The 20,212-nt window shown below is 44.7% G+C and overlaps 8 protein-coding genes across 8 annotated transcripts; 4 read left to right on the top strand and 4 right to left on the bottom strand.

Annotated features, from left to right (window-relative positions):
* Positions 1-200: 200 nt before the first annotated feature.
* On the top strand, positions 201-2,872 carry LOC125774404 (histone H2A). Its single transcript, XM_049444631.1, has one exon. The coding sequence runs from the start codon at positions 210-212 to the stop codon at positions 582-584; it is 375 nt and encodes a 124-aa protein (XP_049300588.1). The 5' UTR covers positions 201-209; the 3' UTR covers positions 585-2,872.
* A 1,161-nt stretch (positions 2,873-4,033) lies between these two features.
* On the bottom strand, positions 4,034-5,118 carry LOC125774421 (histone H4). The gene has a single exon (XM_049444646.1). It carries the CDS (start codon positions 4,988-4,990, stop codon positions 4,679-4,681), a length of 312 nt encoding a protein of 103 aa, XP_049300603.1. The 5' UTR covers positions 4,991-5,118; the 3' UTR covers positions 4,034-4,678.
* Positions 5,119-5,252: 134 nt separating this feature from the next.
* LOC125774400 (uncharacterized) lies at positions 5,253-12,419 on the top strand. Its single transcript, XM_049444626.1, has 4 exons — positions 5,253-5,660; positions 5,728-5,791; positions 6,916-7,330; positions 11,943-12,419. The coding sequence occupies exons 1-4, from the start codon at positions 5,258-5,260 to the stop codon at positions 12,417-12,419; spliced, it is 1,359 nt and encodes a 452-aa protein (XP_049300583.1). The 5' UTR covers positions 5,253-5,257.
* On the bottom strand, positions 5,826-6,709 carry LOC125774413 (histone H2B). Its single transcript, XM_049444640.1, has one exon. It carries the CDS (start codon positions 6,707-6,709, stop codon positions 6,335-6,337), a length of 375 nt encoding a protein of 124 aa, XP_049300597.1. The 3' UTR covers positions 5,826-6,334.
* On the top strand, positions 6,953-8,499 carry LOC125774409 (histone H2A). The gene has a single exon (XM_049444635.1). It carries the CDS (start codon positions 6,962-6,964, stop codon positions 7,334-7,336), a length of 375 nt encoding a protein of 124 aa, XP_049300592.1. The 5' UTR covers positions 6,953-6,961; the 3' UTR covers positions 7,337-8,499.
* On the bottom strand, positions 11,130-11,848 carry LOC125774425 (histone H4). Its single transcript, XM_049444651.1, has one exon. It carries the CDS (start codon positions 11,739-11,741, stop codon positions 11,430-11,432), a length of 312 nt encoding a protein of 103 aa, XP_049300608.1. The 5' UTR covers positions 11,742-11,848; the 3' UTR covers positions 11,130-11,429.
* A 546-nt stretch (positions 12,420-12,965) lies between the features above and the next one.
* LOC125774415 (histone H2B) lies at positions 12,966-13,457 on the bottom strand. The gene has a single exon (XM_049444642.1). It carries the CDS (start codon positions 13,455-13,457, stop codon positions 13,083-13,085), a length of 375 nt encoding a protein of 124 aa, XP_049300599.1. The 3' UTR covers positions 12,966-13,082.
* A 243-nt stretch (positions 13,458-13,700) lies between these two features.
* Positions 13,701-15,489, top strand: LOC125774411 (histone H2A). The gene has a single exon (XM_049444638.1). The coding sequence runs from the start codon at positions 13,710-13,712 to the stop codon at positions 14,082-14,084; it is 375 nt and encodes a 124-aa protein (XP_049300595.1). The 5' UTR covers positions 13,701-13,709; the 3' UTR covers positions 14,085-15,489.
* Positions 15,490-20,212: the final 4,723 nt, after the last annotated feature.

The raw sequence follows: 20,212 nt of genomic DNA, 5'->3' as shown, positions 1-20,212 counted from the left end.
AAAAAATGTATGAATAGAACTTCCAGGGGTTCGTTCGCTTATATTCCGGTTTTCGTATCAGGCTCGTGTTTTCGAGTTGAGCGCGCAGATACAGCATAACGCGGAGTATAAAAACTCGAGTTCGGCTCGGAATTTGCTCACAAACATAACGTTCTCACAACAGGGAAGATCGTAGCGAACGCACTCTCTTACGCACCCAAGCTATCAACATGTCTGGCCGTGGCAAAGGAGGAAAAGTTAAGGGAAAGGCAAAGTCCCGCTCGAACCGTGCCGGTCTGCAGTTCCCAGTTGGCCGTATCCATCGTCTGCTACGCAAAGGCAACTATGCCGAGCGCGTCGGTGCTGGTGCACCAGTGTATTTGGCTGCCGTAATGGAATATTTGGCCGCTGAAGTGCTCGAGTTGGCAGGAAACGCTGCCCGAGACAACAAGAAAACGCGCATCATCCCGCGTCATCTGCAGCTGGCCATCCGCAACGATGAGGAATTGAACAAGCTGTTGTCCGGCGTCACCATTGCTCAGGGTGGTGTGTTGCCGAACATCCAAGCCGTGCTGCTGCCGAAGAAGACCGAGAAGAAGGCCTAAGCCTATCGCGAAATCAGCTTCTTTCAATCTTCCGCCAAAAACCGTCCTTTTCAGGGCGACAAATCATTTCGCTAAAGATTTCATTTGACCATTTCTGCTGAGCCCACTGCCAACGCATTCTCATACCGCAGGTAAATCCAATAAAGTGAGAAATGCAGGAAAATCCTTAACACGCACTCCAAAGTCAAAAGAGTTCAAAGACTCTAGCAGCGGCAAATCGTAGTGAAAAATGTTCATATTTTAAACCTGTGCCGTATGTGAACTCCCACATTATTGTAAGGAGCAATGGATGAAACGTTAAAAATAGAGTCGTCTACCTGTTTTTTCACCTGGGACGAACCTATGAGCAAGAGATAATTTACATCGATCGTAAGGGAATATGGATACCTGCCTTATGTAGGTAGCATCCATGGCCTTGAACCGATGTTTTTTTAAATGATTTTTTTTAATACAATTCGTAAACCGTTATTCTGGAATGCACCGAGCCCATTGCATTCCAATGTATGCGAAACCATCTCAAAACACATTCGTCATCAACAGCAGCAGCAACAGCATCAGAAACAATCCATACGAAAGAAACATTATTTACTCTTACCTGTTTCAGTACGCGGCATGCACTTCTCTCCTTTCGGTTGCTCCCTCGATGAACCAATTTTACTGTTATTCGGGTTTTTTTTCCGAACGATGCTCACTGATCACGATAGAAACGCAAACTTGAACTTTCACCACGATCCTTTTGACAATCTTGTGTATACACGAACTCATGCACTTTCCTTCCGAATCCATGCAGCTCGATCACTAAACTTCACTCACTAGTTTGTTCACTACTCACATTCCAATTGCACTGAAGTTTACCTCGATCACGATTTCGGATCGCTGTCCCTGTCCACCGTCGATGCCCGGTTTCGTACCGCTGCAGCCGCTCCATATTATAATAAAAAGAAGCAGCAGCAGCAGCAACAACAACTATTTAAATATAGGAGCGCATTTTTTTCTTCCCGGCCGACGGGATTCACTGCACGCACTCCTCGCTCGCTCTTTCGGTGAACGCACCGGAAACGCACTTTTTCCACGCATTTTCAGTCCAGCCACGCACAATTCAGGGACACTAAAATCACTGTCCCTGTCCACCACCGATGCCCGGTTTCGTACCGCTGCAGCCGCTCCATATTATAATAAAAAGAAGCAGCAGCAGCAGCAACAACAACTACTTTAATATAGGAGCGCATTTTTTTCTTCCCGGCCGACGGGATTCAATGCACGCACTCCTCGCCCCCTTTTTCTGGGGAACGCATCGGAAACGCACCGGAAACGTACTTTCAGTCCACTCACATTTCTTTTCTTCCCGGCCGACGGGATTCACTACACGCACTCCTCGCCCCCTCTCCCGGTGAACGCACCGGAAACGCACTTTCTACACACGCTCTGTTCAGGGACACTAAAATAGTAGGAAAAAATATGATCCTACATGCATTTCATGCCACAGTGAAAAAAATCACGGTAAGCGACGCCAAAAGTGTGGGCGGCGCAGTTTAAGCTTTTCACTGCACACTACACACACCACTTCACTGTAAATTACTAAAACGCACACGCACACACACACACACGGACTAGTGAGCTCCACTAAACGCGGAAGAACCGGACCGATCGACTGTACGAAGTAGACTGAACTCCGTTCGGTTCCTTGCATAATGAAATACTAATATTGGAGTGAGAGTCGTGTCAGAGTTCGTGTCCTCTCTCTCTCGGTATTAAGTATCCCGAACACACATACCTAGATAAAATGATTGCCAGACTACTAGAAACGTTTTACCTAACGAATTTTGCCACTCTTTTAATGTTTTATGCTTTTGCGTGTGCAAATATCAATGTTCAAACCGTGCAAGGAACAAAACATATTTGTTGTATATATGAGCAAATTAAGTTACATGCGCATGATTATTCGATAAGAAAAAAAACACGATAAATTTTAATAAATTTTGAAAGGTCAAAACCGAAAATCTTTCCGAAATCGTTTGTGGTAGCCTTAAGAAAGACTGATTTTATGTTACGCTTTATGTTTAGCGTAAGAAACAGCAACGAATTTGCAAAGTTTTGAAATCGGGAGGGCACAAATTTTAACATGCCTTAAAACGGACACCCAAGCGCGGACGAAATGTGCCTTCCATTGTCCTTCTCTCCAGCTACGAAATTAGTGCGAATTTTCACTAAGGAATTGCATCTCGCTCTAACTTACGCGCTCTCTTTCGTTGCGTTGGTGTGTGAGTACACTTGCACTTAACGGTATTTCTCATGGGGTGAAATTATATTTGCTTGAACAAATTAAGTTACATGCGCATGATTATGCCATAAGAAAAAATACACGATAAATTTTAATAAATTTTGAAAGGTCAAAACCGAAAATCTTTTCGAAATCGTGTATTTTACCCTTAAGAAAGACAGATTTTATGTTATGCTTTATGTTTAGAGGAAGAAACAGGAACAAATTTGCAAAGTTTTGAAATCGGTAGGGCACAAATTTTAACATGCCTTAAAACGGATACCGAGCCACGGACGAAATGTGCCTTCTATTGTCCTTCTTTCCAGCTAAGAAATTAGTGCGAATTTTCACTAAGGAATTGCATCTCGCTCTAACTTACGCGCTCTCTTTCGTTGCGTTGGTGTGTGAGTACACTTGCACTTAACGGTATTTCTCATCGGGTGAAATTATATTTGCTTGAACAAATTAAGTTACATGCGCATGATTATGCCATAAGAAAAAATACACGATAAATTTTAATAAATTTTGAAAGGTCAAAACCGAAAATCTTTTCGAAATCGTGTATTTTACCCTTAAGAAAGACAGATTTTATGTTATGCTTTATGTTTAGAGGAAGAAACAGGAACAAATTTGCAAAGTTTTGAAATCGGTAGGGCACAAATTTTAACATGCCTTAAAACGGATACCGAGCCACGGACGAAATGTGCCTTCTATTGTCCTTCTTTCCAGCTAAGAAATTAGTGCGAATTTTCACTAAGGAATTGCATCTCGCTCTAACTTACGCGTGTGAGGATACTCGCACTTAACGGTATTTTTCAGCGGGTGAATTTTAATTTTCGGATAACTATTTGCTGGTGGAAAATAAGTTACATGCGCATGGTTTTTAGATATGAGAAAATCAATGATCGATTTTAATACTCTTTAGGAGGGCAAAAGCGAAAATCTTTCCGATATCGTGTGTGTTAGTCCTAGAAAAGACTGATTTGATGGAATGTTTCATGTTTCATGAAAAATAAACCGAATATGATAAGTTCAGTTTGATCAGTTACCACTTTCAAGCGAATTTTTCTTAACCGTGTTGCTTCTCGCTCCAGCTCACGCTCTTTTTTTAATGTGACAAGGCCAAGAAAGAGAGATACCATTTTTAGATAATTTTCGGATTTGGTAAATTATGTAAAACACACAAATATGTTGAAATATCTTTCGTAAGTCTTGAAAAAGACTGGATTTGTGAAATGCTTCGTGCTTCATCTTAACAAACGCCGATTTTTGAAAGTGTTGCAAACGGAATAGAGACAAATTTCACCGTTTTTACACACTTCAGACATTCTCAATCCGTAGCGCGTACATACAGACACACACTCATGCACACGGCTGAACCGACCATTTCAGGACTGGAACGCGGTGGAGAATCGACGCGATGCTCATCGGCTTCTTCTTTTTGGCTTAACGAACTTCTACGTGACGCCTGCTGGAGGAAAAAAACATGTACCTTGTTTCCTTGCTGGTGAAAACCCATGGAGCTATAATTCGGTTTACAGCTTTCGGTGAGTTTATTTATTATTTAGAAACAAACGAGATTTCACCGTATTGTCTGCCTTCGACTGCATGTTCTTCGTAATGCGTGATGTATGTACACCACGCGAATCAAAGCGCTTGACTAACGCTTTGGTGGATGATGTCAATCAGGTAAAAATGTTTCTCAATACCTCAAATGAATCTTACGCACTTACATTCGAAACCATAAGAAAAAGAATTTTGACGCAAAGGATGTGTGGTCCTGATAAGGACCGTTGAGATGAGGGCAAAATCTGCGTTGGCTGGTGGGTGCGGCTTAACCTCCGAAACCGTACAGCGTGCGACCCTGACGCTTCAGCGCGTACACTACATCCATCGCGGTGACGGTCTTGCGCTTGGCGTGTTCGGTATAGGTGACCGCATCGCGGATAACATTTTCCAAGAACACTTTCAGCACGCCACGCGTTTCTTCGTAGATGAGGCCAGAGATACGCTTCACTCCTCCACGGCGGGCCAGACGACGGATGGCCGGCTTGGTGATGCCCTGGATGTTATCACGCAGCACTTTGCGATGACGCTTGGCTCCTCCTTTACCCAGACCTTTGCCTCCTTTTCCTCGTCCAGTCATTTTCGATGTCAAGCACTAACCGACCGTACTGTTCAGAAGTTCACGATTTACAACAGGGCTACGCACAATTTTCCACTCTTTTATATCATTTAGCTGAGCGCACGCACATGCACATACGCGTTTCCATACACGAGCGCTGTGCGAATGTGAGTGTGCAGGCGAAGCTAGGTTATAAAAAGGGAGATTTGGTTATTCAGCTAGCTTATTCTGAAGCATACTATCAACGCAGCCAGACGTCTTTACACGTTCCACTACCCAACCAGTGAAATGGCCCGTACCAAGCAAACTGCCCGTAAGTCGACCGGAGGTAAGGCCCCTCGCAAGCAGCTGGCCACCAAGGCTGCTCGCAAGAGTGCTCCGGCCACCGGAGGAGTGAAGAAGCCGCATCGTTACCGTCCGGGAACCGTAGCCCTGCGCGAGATCCGTCGCTACCAGAAATCGACCGAGCTGCTGATCCGCAAGCTGCCCTTCCAGCGCCTGGTTCGTGAAATTGCCCAGGACTTCAAGACCGATCTGCGCTTCCAGAGCTCGGCCGTGATGGCCCTGCAGGAGGCCAGCGAGGCGTATCTGGTCGGCCTGTTCGAGGACACCAATCTGTGCGCAATTCATGCAAAGCGCGTCACCATCATGCCGAAAGACATCCAGCTGGCTCGCCGCATCCGTGGAGAGCGTGCTTAAATCTCGCCAGTTCCCATCGTTCATCGAGGGGCATTATCCACTCAAACGGTCCTTCTCAGGACCACCACCAATATTGATCAAAAAGATATTTCGCAAACCTTCTGCATTTACAAAAAAAAAACGGTTTGTATGTTGGAAGAATGAGCGTTTGGGATCTCATCGATTTGGGTGTGCGATGACGCGCATTTGGGAGTGTGAAATCGAATGCCTGTGTCATCTGTGTGTGAGTGAATGGGTATGAATGGCTTGTTTGTATTACTGTGAAACTTTCGTTTGCTGTTGTCGAATGGTGGGTGATTCGGTGCCTTTTTGAAGCCTATCGATTAAGCCCGTAAAGGGCAGCATGCATAATAACGCGGTTGGCGTTCAGTTTAGAACATTCATGAGAGCTTTGAGCCCGATGCTCTCCGCTGCGTACAGCGGTACTTTCGAGCAGTGTTCGTGATGCTTTTAACAAGTTAAAATTTAAGTTTAAATTGGCACAGACTCGGACTGAATGAACGCTTCGTAAAGGAAGGCTTATTTGACGATTTACACGAATTTGCTATTAGCAGAGAGACGCACTACTATAGAAAGGTTTAAACAGAAACATTCTTTTGAACAGATGCGTGTTGTGGTCCTGAAAAGGACCGGTTTGGGGTTCGGGTAGAATTGAACTCGGTCGAATTACTTCGAGCTGGTGTACTTGGTGACGGCCTTCGTGCCTTCGGACACGGCGTGCTTGGCCAGCTCACCAGGCAAGAGCAGACGGACGGCCGTTTGGATTTCGCGGGACGTGATCGTCGAACGCTTGTTGTAGTGCGCCAAACGGGACGCTTCGGCAGCGATGCGCTCGAAAATGTCGTTCACGAAGCTGTTCATGATGCTCATCGCCTTGGAAGAAATTCCGGTGTCCGGATGGACTTGCTTCAACACCTTGTAGATGTAGATAGCATAGCTCTCCTTGCGGGTCTTCCTTTTCTTCTTCTTGTCCGACTTGGAGATGTTTTTCTGGGCTTTGCCAGACTTTTTCGCGGCTTTTCCACTGGTTTTCGGGGCCATTTCACGATGGTATTGACGCAGCGATGTTCACAGTTGGAGGGTGAAAAAATGTATGAATAGAACTTCCAGGGGTTCGTTCGCTTATATTCCGGTTTTCGTATCAGGCTCGTGTTTTCGAGTTGAGCGCGCAGATACAGCATAACGCGGAGTATAAAAACTCGAGTTCGGCTCGGAATTTGCTCACAAACATAACGTTCTCACAACAGGGAAGATCGTAGCGAACGCACTCTCTTACGCACCCAAGCTATCAACATGTCTGGCCGTGGCAAAGGAGGAAAAGTTAAGGGAAAGGCAAAGTCCCGCTCGAACCGTGCCGGTCTGCAGTTCCCAGTTGGCCGTATCCATCGTCTGCTACGCAAAGGCAACTATGCCGAGCGCGTCGGTGCTGGTGCACCAGTGTATTTGGCTGCCGTAATGGAATATTTGGCCGCTGAAGTGCTCGAGTTGGCAGGAAACGCTGCCCGAGACAACAAGAAAACGCGCATCATCCCGCGTCATCTGCAGCTGGCCATCCGCAACGATGAGGAATTGAACAAGCTGTTGTCCGGCGTCACCATTGCTCAGGGTGGTGTGTTGCCGAACATCCAAGCCGTGCTGCTGCCGAAGAAGACCGAGAAGAAGGCCTAAGCCTATCGCGAAATCAGCTTCTTTCAATCTTCCGCCAAAAACCGTCCTTTTCAGGGCGACAAATCATTTCGCTAAAGATTTCATTTGACCATTTCTGCTGAGCCCACTGCCAACGCATTCTCATACCGCAGGTAAATCCAATAAAGTGAGAAATGCAGGAAAATCCTTAACACGCACTCCAAAGTCAAAAGAGTTCAAAGACTCTAGCAGCGGCAAATCGTAGTGAAAAATGTTCATATTTTAAACCTGTGCCGTATGTGAACTCCCACATTATTGTAAGGAGCAATGGATGAAACGTTAAAAATAGAGTCGTCTACCTGTTTTTTCACCTGGGACGAACCTATGAGCAAGAGATAATTTACATCGATCGTAAGGGAATATGGATACCTGCCTTATGTAGGTAGCATCCATGGCCTTGAACCGATGTTTTTTTAAATGATTTTTTTTAATACAATTCGTAAACCGTTATTCTGGAATGCACCGAGCCCATTGCATTCCAATGTATGCGAAACCATCTCAAAACACATTCGTCATCAACAGCAGCAGCAACAGCATCAGAAACAATCCATACGAAAGAAACATTATTTACTCTTACCTGTTTCAGTACGCGGCATGCACTTCTCTCCTTTCGGTTGCTCCCTCGATGAACCAATTTTACTGTTATTCGGGTTTTTTTTTCCGAACGATGCTCACTGATCACGATAGAAACGCAAACTTGAACTTTCACCACGATCCTTTTGACAATCTTGTGTATACACGAACTCATGCACTTTCCTTCCGAATCCATGCAGCTCGATCACTAAACTTCACTCACTAGTTTGTTCACTACTCACATTCCAATTGCACTGAAGTTTACCTCGATCACGATTTCGGATCGCTGTCCCTGTCCACCGTCGATGCCCGGTTTCGTACCGCTGCAGCCGCTCCATATTATAATAAAAAGAAGCAGCAGCAGCAGCAACAACAACTATTTAAATATAGGAGCGCATTTTTTTCTTCCCGGCCGACGGGATTCACTGCACGCACTCCTCGCCCCCTCTCCCGGTTAACGCACCGGAAACGCACTTATTCCACGCACTTCCAGGCCACTCACGCACAATTCAGGGACACTAAAATCGCTGTCCCTGTCCACCGCCGATGCCCGGTTTCGTACCGCTGCAGCCGCTCCATATTATAATAAAAAGAAGCAGCAGCAGCAGCAACAACAACTACTTTAATATAGGGAGCGCATTTTTTTCTTCCCGGCCGACGGGATTCAATGCACGCACTCCTCGCCCCCTTTTTCTGGGGAACGCATCGGAAACGCACCGGAAACGTACTTTCAGTCCACTCACATTTCTTTTCTTCCCGGCCGACGGGATTCACTACACGCACTCCTCGCCCCCTCTCCCGGTGAACGCACCGGAAACGCACTTTCTACACACGCTCTGTTCAGGGACACTAAAATAGTAGGAAAAAATATGATCCTACATGCATTTCATGCCACAGTGAAAAAAATCACGGTAAGCGACGCCAAAAGTGTGGGCGGCGCAGTTTAAGCTTTTCACTGCACACTACACACACCACTTCACTGTAAATTACTAAAACGCACACGCACACACACACACACGGACTAGTGAGCTCCACTAAACGCGGAAGAACCGGACCGATCGACTGTACGAAGTAGACTGAACTCCGTTCGGTTCCTTGCATAATGAAATACTAATATTGGAGTGAGAGTCGTGTCAGAGTTCGTGTCCTCTCTCTCTCGGTATTAAGTATCCCGAACACACATACCTAGATAAAATGATTGCCAGACTACTAGAAACGTTTTACCTAACGAATTTTGCCACTCTTTTAATGTTTTATGCTTTTGCGTGTGCAAATATCAATGTTCAAACCGTGCAAGGAACAAAACATATTTGTTGTATATATGAGCAAATTAAGTTACATGCGCATGATTATTCGATAAGAAAAAAACACGATAAATTTTAATAAATTTTGAAAGGTCAAAACCGAAAATCTTTCCGAAATCGTTTGTGGTAGCCTTAAGAAAGACTGATTTTATGTTACGCTTTATGTTTAGCGTAAGAAACAGCAACGAATTTGCAAAGTTTTGAAATCGGGAGGGCACAAATTTTAACATGCCTTAAAACGGACACCCAAGCGCGGACGAAATGTGCCTTCCATTGTCCTTCTCTCCAGCTACGAAATTAGTGCGAATTTTCACTAAGGAATTGCATCTCGCTCTAACTTACGCGCTCTCTTTCGTTGCGTTGGTGTGTGAGTACACTTGCACTTAACGGTATTTCTCATCGGGTGAAATTATATTTGCTTGAACAAATTAAGTTACATGCGCATGATTATGCCATAAGAAAAAATACACGATAAATTTTAATAAATTTTGAAAGGTCAAAACCGAAAATCTTTTCGAAATCGTGTATTTTACCCTTAAGAAAGACAGATTTTATGTTATGCTTTATGTTTAGAGGAAGAAACAGGAACAAATTTGCAAAGTTTTGAAATCGGTAGGGCACAAATTTTAACATGCCTTAAAACGGATACCGAGCCACGGACGAAATGTGCCTTCTATTGTCCTTCTTTCCAGCTAAGAAATTAGTGCGAATTTTCACTAAGGGAATTGCATCTCGCTCTAACTTACGCGCTCTCTTTCGTTGCGTTGGTGTGTGAGTACACTTGCACTTAACGGTATTTCTCATCGGGGTGAAATTATATTTGCTTGAACAAATTAAGTTACATGCGCATGATTATGCCATAAGAAAAAATACACGATAAATTTTAATAAATTTTGAAAGGTCAAAACCGAAAATCTTTCGAAATCGTGTATTTTGACCCTTAAGAAAGACAGATTTTATGTTATGCTTTATGTTTAGAGGAAGAAACAGGAACAAATTTGCAAAGTTTTGAAATCGGTAGGGCACAAATTTTAACATGCCTTAAAACGGATACCGAGCCACGGACGAAATGTGCCTTCTATTGTCCTTCTTTCCAGCTAAGAAATTAGTGCGAATTTTCACTAAGGAATTGCATCTCGCTCTAACTTACGTGTGTGAGGATACTCGCACTTAACGGTATTTTTCAGCGGGTGAATTTTAATTTTCGGATAACTATTTGCTGGTGGAAAATAAGTTACATGCGCATGGTTTTTAGATATGAGAAAATCAATGATCGATTTTAATACTCTTTAGGAGGGCAAAAGCGAAAATCTTTCCGATATCTTGTGTGTTAGTCCTAGAAAAGACTGATTTGATGGAATGTTTCATGTTTCATGAAAAATAAACCGAATATGATAAGTTCAGTTTGATCAGTTACCACTTTCAAGCGAATTTTTCTTAACCGTGTTGCTTCTCGCTCCAGCTCACGCTCTTTTTTTAATGTGACAAGGCCAAGAAAGAGAGGTACCATTTTTAGATAATTTTCGGATTTGGTAAATTATGTTAAACACACAAATATGTTGAAATATCTTTCGTAAGTCTTGAAAAAGACTGGATTTGTGAAATGCTTCGTGCTTCATCTTAACAAACGCCGATTTTTGAAAGTGTTGCAAACGGAATAGAGACAAATTTCACCGTTTTTACACACTTCAGACATTCTCAATCCGTAGCGCGTACATACAGACACACACTCATGCACACGGCGGAACCGACCATTTCAGGACTGGAACGCGGTGGAGAATCGACGCGATGCTCATCGGCTTCTTCTTTTTGGCTTAACGTCTACGTGACGCCTGCTGGAGGAAAAAAACATGTACCTTGTTTCCTTGCTGGTGAGAACCCATGGAGCTATAATTCGGTTTACAGCTTTCGGTGAGTTTATTTATTATTTAGAAACAAACGAGATTTCACCGTATTGTCTGCCTTCGACTGCATGTTCTTCGTAATGCGTGATGTATGTACACCACGCGAATCAAAGCGCTTGACTAACGCTTTGGTGGATGATGTCAATCAGGTAAAAATGTTTCTCAATACCTCAAATGAATCTTACTCACTTACATTCGAAACCATAAGAAAAAGAATTTTGACGCAAAGGATGTGTGGTCCTGATAAGGACCGTTGAGATGAGGGCAAAATCTGCGTTGGCTGGTGGGTGCGGCTTAACCTCCGAAACCGTACAGCGTGCGACCCTGACGCTTCAGCGCGTACACTACATCCATCGCGGTGACGGTCTTGCGCTTGGCGTGTTCGGTATAGGTGACCGCATCGCGGATAACATTTTCCAAGAACACTTTCAGCACGCCACGCGTTTCTTCGTAGATGAGGCCAGAGATACGCTTCACTCCTCCACGGCGGGCCAGACGACGGATGGCCGGCTTGGTGATGCCCTGGATGTTATCACGCAGCACTTTGCGATGACGCTTGGCTCCTCCTTTACCCAGACCTTTGCCTCCTTTTCCTCGTCCAGTCATTTTCGATGTCAAGCACTAACCGACCGTACTGTTCAGAAGTTCACGATTTACAACAGGGCTACGCACAATTTTCCACTCTTTTATATCATTTAGCTGAGCGCACGCACATGCACATACGCGTTTCCATACACGAGCGCTGTGCGAATGTGAGTGTGCAGGCGAAGCTAGGTTATAAAAAGGGAGATTTTGTTGTTCAGCTAGCTTATTCTGAAGCATACTATCAACGCAGCCAGACGTCTTTACACGTTCCACTACCCAACCAGTGAAATGGCCCGTACCAAGCAAACTGCCCGTAAGTCGACCGGAGGTAAGGCCCCTCGCAAGCAGCTGGCCACCAAGGCTGCTCGCAAGAGTGCTCCGGCCACCGGAGGAGTGAAGAAGCCGCATCGTTACCGTCCGGGAACCGTAGCCCTGCGCGAGATCCGTCGCTACCAGAAATCGACCGAGCTGCTGATCCGCAAGCTGCCCTTCCAGCGCCTGGTTCGTGAAATTGCCCAGGACTTCAAGACCGATCTGCGCTTCCAGAGCTCGGCCGTGATGGCCCTGCAGGAGGCCAGCGAGGCGTATCTGGTCGGCCTGTTCGAGGACACCAATCTGTGCGCAATTCATGCAAAGCGCGTCACCATCATGCCGAAAGACATCCAGCTGGCTCGCCGCATCCGTGGAGAGCGTGCTTAAATCTCGCCAGTTCCCATCGTTCATCGAGGGGCATTATCCACTCAAACGGTCCTTCTCAGGACCACCACCAATATTGATCAAAAAGATATTTCGCAAACCTTCTGCATTTACAAAAAAACGGTTTGTATGTTGGAAGAATGAGCGTTTGGGATCTCATCGATTTGGGTGTGCGATGACGCGCATTTGGGAGTGTGAAATCGAATGCCTGTGTCATCTGTGTGTGAGTGAATGGGTATGAATGGCTTGTTTGTATTACTGTGAAACTTTCGTTTGCTGTTGTCGAATGGTGGGTGATTCGGTGCCTTTTTGAAGCCTATCGATTAAGCCCGTAAAGGGCAGCATGCATAATAACGCGGTTGGCGTTCAGTTTAGAACATTCATGAGAGCTTTGAGCCCGATGCTCTCCGCTGCGTACAGCGGTACTTTCGAGCAGTGTTCGTGATGCTTTTAACAAGTTAAAATTTAAGTTTAAATTGGCACAGACTCGGACTGAATGAACGCTTCGTAAAGGAAGGCTTATTTGACGATTTACACGAATTTGCTATTAGCAGAGAGACGCACTACTATAGAAAGGTTTAAACAGAAACATTCTTTTGAACAGATGCGTGTTGTGGTCCTGAAAAGGACCGGTTTGGGGTTCGGGTAGAATTGAACTCGGTCGAATTACTTCGAGCTGGTGTACTTGGTGACGGCCTTCGTGCCTTCGGACACGGCGTGCTTGGCCAGCTCACCAGGCAAGAGCAGACGGACGGCCGTTTGGATTTCGCGGGACGTGATCGTCGAACGCTTGTTGTAGTGCGCCAAACGGGACGCTTCGGCAGCGATGCGCTCGAAAATGTCGTTCACGAAGCTGTTCATGATGCTCATCGCCTTGGAAGAAATTCCGGTGTCCGGATGGACTTGCTTCAACACCTTGTAGATGTAGATAGCATAGCTCTCCTTGCGGGTCTTCCTTTTCTTCTTCTTGTCCGACTTGGAGATGTTTTTCTGGGCTTTGCCAGACTTTTTCGCGGCTTTTCCACTGGTTTTCGGGGCCATTTCACGATGGTATTGACGCAGCGATGTTCACAGTTGGAGGGTGAAAAAATGTATGAATAGAACTTCCAGGGGTTCGTTCGCTTATATTCCGGTTTTCGTATCAGGCTCGTGTTTTCGAGTTGAGCGCGCAGATACAGCATAACGCGGAGTATAAAAACTCGAGTTCGGCTCGGAATTTGCTCACAAACATAACGTTCTCACAACAGGGAAGATCGTAGCGAACGCACTCTCTTACGCACCCAAGCTATCAACATGTCTGGCCGTGGCAAAGGAGGAAAAGTTAAGGGAAAGGCAAAGTCCCGCTCGAACCGTGCCGGTCTGCAGTTCCCAGTTGGCCGTATCCATCGTCTGCTACGCAAAGGCAACTATGCCGAGCGCGTCGGTGCTGGTGCACCAGTGTATTTGGCTGCCGTAATGGAATATTTGGCAGCTGAAGTGCTCGAGTTGGCAGGAAACGCTGCCCGAGACAACAAGAAAACGCGCATCATCCCGCGTCATCTGCAGCTGGCCATCCGCAACGATGAGGAATTGAACAAGCTGTTGTCCGGCGTCACCATTGCTCAGGGTGGTGTGTTGCCGAACATCCAAGCCGTGCTGCTGCCGAAGAAGACCGAGAAGAAGGCCTAAGCCTATCGCGAAATCAGCTTCTTTCAATCTTCCGCCAAAAACCGTCCTTTTCAGGGCGACAAATCATTTCGCTAAAGATTTCATTTGACCATTTCTGCTGAGCCCACTGCCAACGCATTCTCATACCGCAGGTAAATCCAATAAAGTGAGAAATGCAGGAAAATCCTTAACACGCACTCCAAAGTCAAAAGAGTTCAAAGACTCTAGCAGCGGCAAATCGTAGTGAAAAATGTTCATATTTTAAACCTGTGCCGTATGTGAACTCCCACATTATTGTAAGGAGCAATGGATGAAACGTTAAAAATAGAGTCGTCTACCTGTTTTTTCACCTGGGACGAACCTATGAGCAAGAGATAATTTACATCGATCGTAAGGGAATATGGATACCTGCCTTATGTAGGTAGCATCCATGGCCTTGAACCGATGTTTTTTTAAATGATTTTTTTTAATACAATTCGTAAACCGTTATTCTGGAATGCACCGAGCCCATTGCATTCCAATGTATGCGAAACCATCTCAAAACACATTCGTCATCAACAGCAGCAGCAACAGCATCAGAAACAATCCATACGAAAGAAACATTATTTACTCTTACCTGTTTCAGTACGCGGCATGCACTTCTCTCCTTTCGGTTGCTCCCTCGATGAACCAATTTTACTGTTATTCGGGTTTTTTTTCCGAACGATGCTCACTGATCACGATAGAAACGCAAACTTGAACTTTCACCACGATCCTTTTGACAATCTTGTGTATACACGAACTCATGCACTTTCCTTCCGAATCCATGCAGCTCGATCACTAAACTTCACTCACTAGTTTGTTCACTACTCACATTCCAATTGCACTGAAGTTTACCTCGATCACGATTTCGGATCGCTGTCCCTGTCCACCGTCGATGCCCGGTTTCGTACCGCTGCAGCCGCTCCATATTATAATAAAAAGAAGCAGCAGCAGCAGCAACAACAACTATTTAAATATAGGAGCGCATTTTTTTCTTCCCGGCCGACGGGATTCACTGCACGCACTCCTCGCTCGCTCTTTCGGTGAACGCACCGGAAACGCACTTTTTCCACGCATTTTCAGTCCAGCCACGCACAATTCAGGGACACTAAAATCACTGTCCCTGTCCACCACCGATGCCCGGTTTCGTACCGCTGCAGCCGCTCCATATTATAATAAAAAGAAGCAGCAGCAGCAGCAACAACAACTACTTTAATATAGGAGCGCATTTTTTTCTTCCCGGCCGACGGGATTCAATGCACGCACTCCTCGCCCCCTTTTTCTGGGGAACGCATCGGAAACGCACCGGAAACGTACTTTCAGTCCACTCACATTTCTTTTCTTCCCGGCCGACGGGATTCACTACACGCACTCCTCGCCCCCTCTCCCGGTGAACGCACCGGAAACGCACTTTGTGTGAACTTGCTATAATGAACTATAAGGAATTTTGTAAAATCATGTAATCAAATAGACAGTCGAATAAACAGTCTTAAACTGGAAGCCCACAGAGTAAGAGCTATCGAACATTTGGTCCTTCGAGCCGGATACTGAAAAGCCGGACCCTACAACCCGGATACTGAAAAGCCGGACACTATAAACCCGGATACCGAAAAGCCGGAATGTAAAGCGCGTTATTAGAAAAAACGATCTTTCGGGCATTCTAAAGTTAAGTGCGTTCTATCTAGGACAACTCTCAGCGAATACAGCATTTGCACAAATGCGTGAGAAACTGTGATTGTGAGGGTGCGAACAATTTCGATCGTAGCAACGTGCAACGTATCAGGACATCGACCGCAGGGCAACGCGTGTAGTGAGCGCGTACACTAACACAAAACACGTAGTGCGTATTCAATGTGTGTTCCGTCTGAAGCTGTGTTGTGTGCGTCTGGAAGTGCGTAGAGAGTGCGTAGAAACAATTAAATTCAACATTGCGGTTCAACATTAAATTCAACATTGCGATTAAATTGCCATAAACGGTTCATGGGTCAACGTTGAAGATACAGTGGCTGAGACTAGAACGATTTGTTAACATATTAACAGTAAAGTGAATCTAACTCGAAAGTGAAAAATATACCTAATGCAGAATACTAATCGCACTAACACCTTGTGAAGCGTGAGAGAAGCGCAGGGCAATAACACAAAGTGCAAGTCAGCAACGCAACGCATAGATTCGTATTTGTGAAATACAAAGTGACGCCGATTTGGCGGCAATTCTACAATCGAGGTGAAAGACTAAAGCAGGGTTACTAGTGAAATAAAACTTTAGGGTGAACATTTATATCACAATAAGTGCAACATGAGTGAGAAGAAGCTAAGTGTTTGCCAACGAAAAAAGCAAGAGCTTTTCGGTAGGCTGTCTGCTCTCGAAGTGTTCAAAGAAAAATATAATGCATCCGAAGAGCAGCAACAAATCGCAGTGAGAAAAGAGTGGCTGGAAGAAACAAGAGAAGAGTTCCTAAAGACTATGGAAAAAATAAAGGATCTTGACACGACGATTGATATTCAGAAGGGAATAGAGGAAGAAGCTGATTTCATGTCGAGGTATTTCAACATTAAGGGATTCTTACTAAGCCAAATGGGAAGTGACACTGCGATTATGAATGCGTCAGCTTTAAACACTACAATATGCAACGCAGGGCAATCGAACAATTTGCATTTGCGATTACCGAAGATCGAGTTACCTGTGTTTGACGGAGACGCAACAAAGTGGCTTACATTTCGCGATAGGTTTACCGCGATGATACATGTCTCGTCGGAGATACCTGCAGTTATGAAGTTGCAATATCTTGTAGCTTCTCTAAGGGGAGAAGCAGCAGCGCGCTTTGAACACACCAGCATCACAGCAGACAACTACATCATAACGTGGAATGCGTTACTTAAACGTTATGATAACAAGAGGTCTCTCATAAGAGAATACATCAGAGCACTTCACATGATGCCATCAATGCGTTCGGAATGTGTGGATAGTTTGGTGCAACTCGTAGACGATTTTATTCGTCATGTGAAGGGGCTAGAAAAGTTGAATGAACCCGTGGATCAATGGGATACGCCGTTATGTGCTTTATTATTTCTAAAGTTGGATGATGCGTCTTTGCTAGCATGGGAGAACCATTCTGTGTTACATGCAACCACTTCTACTAAGGACAAGTATGCTGAGTTGTTAGAGTTTCTACAAGACAGAATTAGAATTCTGAAATCAAGGATACGACCATCATCATCATCATCATCATCAGTACACGTACGTGCCAAGGTGGCCGGAGAGACAACGGGTAGAAGTGAAAATGGCAGAAACAGATCGTCAAGAGCGGTTGCCGTGCCTGTGCAGAACCACGCAGAAGCTACGTTGGTGTCAGTGAAATGTTTGCTGTGCGGATCAAATCATACTATCTACAAATGCAGCTTATTCGAGGCCATGAACATTCAAGAAAGGTATAACACTGCAACATCCAAGAAACTGTGTTTCAACTGCCTACTATCTGGACATACAGTACAAGCATGTCGATCGAAGTTCACGTGTAAAGTTTGTCACAAACGTCACCATAGCATGCTTTGCAATGTAAAGGAAAGGACATTTGATGATCATCGAAAATCTGCGACATTGACCTGTCACTCGAAAAACCAATCATCGACGACAAATGCAAGTAAGTTCGTATTTTGTCAACTGTGCAACTCTGGGTATCCGATCAAAATGGGAGACGAATCCTCGCCAGAGGTTTACTAGATAGTGGATCTCAAACAAACTTCATGTCGGAAAGGTTGGCCCAACAACTACAACTTTCGCGCACGTCGGCAAACGTACCAGTTGCGGGTATAGGAGAAGTGGCAACAACCGTAAGACACAAGGTGTCAGCAAAGCTCTCGTCACAACACACAGCGTTTGAAATCGCATTATCATTCCTAGTAATCAAAAGGCCAACGATCGATTTACCAGCAGTAGACGTCGACACATCAAGGTGGCTTATACCTGAGAATATTCAGTTAGCTGACCCAACATTCAGCAAGGTAGGACGAATCGATTTCATACTTGGTGCAGAGGTGTTTTTCGACTTGATGTTGGACGGAAAGGTGTCACTTGCTTCCAATCTTCCTACATTGATCAACACCAAGTTTGGTTGGATCCTTAGTGGATCGTGTTATCCCAAACATCAGACATCGATTGCCGCATGTGCATCTTCGGTTATATGCAAGGAGGAAGAAAATATTAATGCTTTGATGGAGGCTTTCTTTCGAGTGGAGGAGGTCCAAGATCAAAACGTAATGAGTGCTGAAGAACGGGAATGCGAACAACAGTTCCAAGCTACAACTACACGTGATCCTGACGGCAAGTACATAGTAAGACTGCCATTCAAAGATGACCCGACATCAGCACTTGGAGATTCTAAAACAACAGCGGAACGGCGATTTTTAGCAGTCGAACGAAGATTAAATCGCGAACCACAAACTAAAGAAGCTTACATAGCATTCATGAAGGAATATGAGCAACTCGGACACATGTCCAAAATCAATGAAGACGAGACAAGCATAGAAGATGATGGTTGCTATTTACCTCATCATCCAGTCTTCAAGAAGGAGAGTACAACAACAAAATGTCGCGTCGTGTTCGACGCATCGTGCAAGACTGAGTCTGGAAAATCGTTAAATGATATCCTGAAAGTAGGTCCAACTATTCAAGAGGAAGGTACATCAATCTTAATCAGATTTCGAACCTACACAGTAGCACTAGTTGCAGATATACAGAAGATGTATCGTCAGATCTGGGTACACGAAGAAGACAGAAAATATCAGAAAATATTGTGGAGAACGAATGCTTCAGAACCGATAACAAAATTCAAGTTGAACACTGTAACATATGGTACAGCATCGGCACCATTTTTGGCCGTTAGAGCGTTGAAACAAACCGTTCAAGATCATGGTGCAGAGTTTCCACTAGCAGCGAGACATTTCAATGATTTCTATGTTGATGACTTCATTACTGGCGAGAGTGATGAAACAACTGCGCGTTCATTACGAGAGCAAGCAGAGAAGCTATTCGAAAAAGGTGGATTTCAATTGAGAAAATGGGCTTCGAACGTTAGCGCAGTTATAGATGATGTCGACACGGAAAATCAGGCAATATCCATTCAAGAAGCGACGTCCAAGAACTTCGTAACAACGCTTGGTATGATTTGGGAACCACATTCAGACATTCTTCGCATCAAAGTCAACATAACCCAACAAACAGCAAGATTCAGCAAGAGAAGTGTGGTCGCGTGTATAGCCAAAATCTATGATCCGTTAGGCCTCATTGATCCGATCAAGGCAAAAGCAAAACAATTCTTACAACGGATTTGGATACTACGAAAGGAAGATGGAGACAGATGGAGTTGGGACGATAATTTGCCACAAGCCTACCAAGAAGAGTGGTTATCATTCTATGATCAACTGTCCTTACTAGAAGAAGTCAGAATTCCTCGATTAACAGTACTACCACATTTTGCCAACATACAAATGCATATCTTCTGTGACGCATCTGAGAAGGGTTACGGAGCTTGTTGTTATTTGAGATCCCGTGGAGCAGATGGTAAGATTGCTGTTAATCTACTGACGTCTAAATCAAAGGTGGCATCTTTATCAATCAAACATACTATAGCCCGACTCGAACTATGTGCTGCTCATTTGGCTAGTAGATTGTTCAAAGCAGTGGCTGCATCTACTAAATCGCATGCAAAAATCGTTCATTTTTGGCCTGATTCGACAACGGTTCTACATTGGCTGAACGCATCGTCCAATACATGGAAAACCTTCGTTGCAAATCGTGTTTCAAAGATACTGCAAACTACAAGGTACCAACAGTGGAGTCACGTTCCGGGTAGCTGTAATCCAGCAGATCTAGTCTCAAGAGGTATGAAACCAGAATAAATTGTACACGATCAACTATGGTGGCATGGGCCAGAGTGGCTAGCGCAATCCGAAGAGTACTGGCCGCAAGCTGATCATTCATCGGCAGATCTTACTGATTGTGAAAACGAACGAAAACCAACCGCTACATTTCTGATTGCTGAACGTGAGCCGCATCCCATATTTCATATGTATTCCTCATATTCAAAACTGAGAAGAATAGTAGCTGTTTGGATGAGATACTTCAAAAT

This window comes from Anopheles funestus, unplaced genomic scaffold, assembly GCF_943734845.2.
Source record: "Anopheles funestus unplaced genomic scaffold, idAnoFuneDA-416_04 scaffold_53_ctg1, whole genome shotgun sequence".
Classification (NCBI taxonomy): domain Eukaryota; kingdom Metazoa; phylum Arthropoda; class Insecta; order Diptera; family Culicidae; genus Anopheles; species Anopheles funestus.
This window is presented reverse-complemented; position numbering and strand designations above follow the sequence as displayed.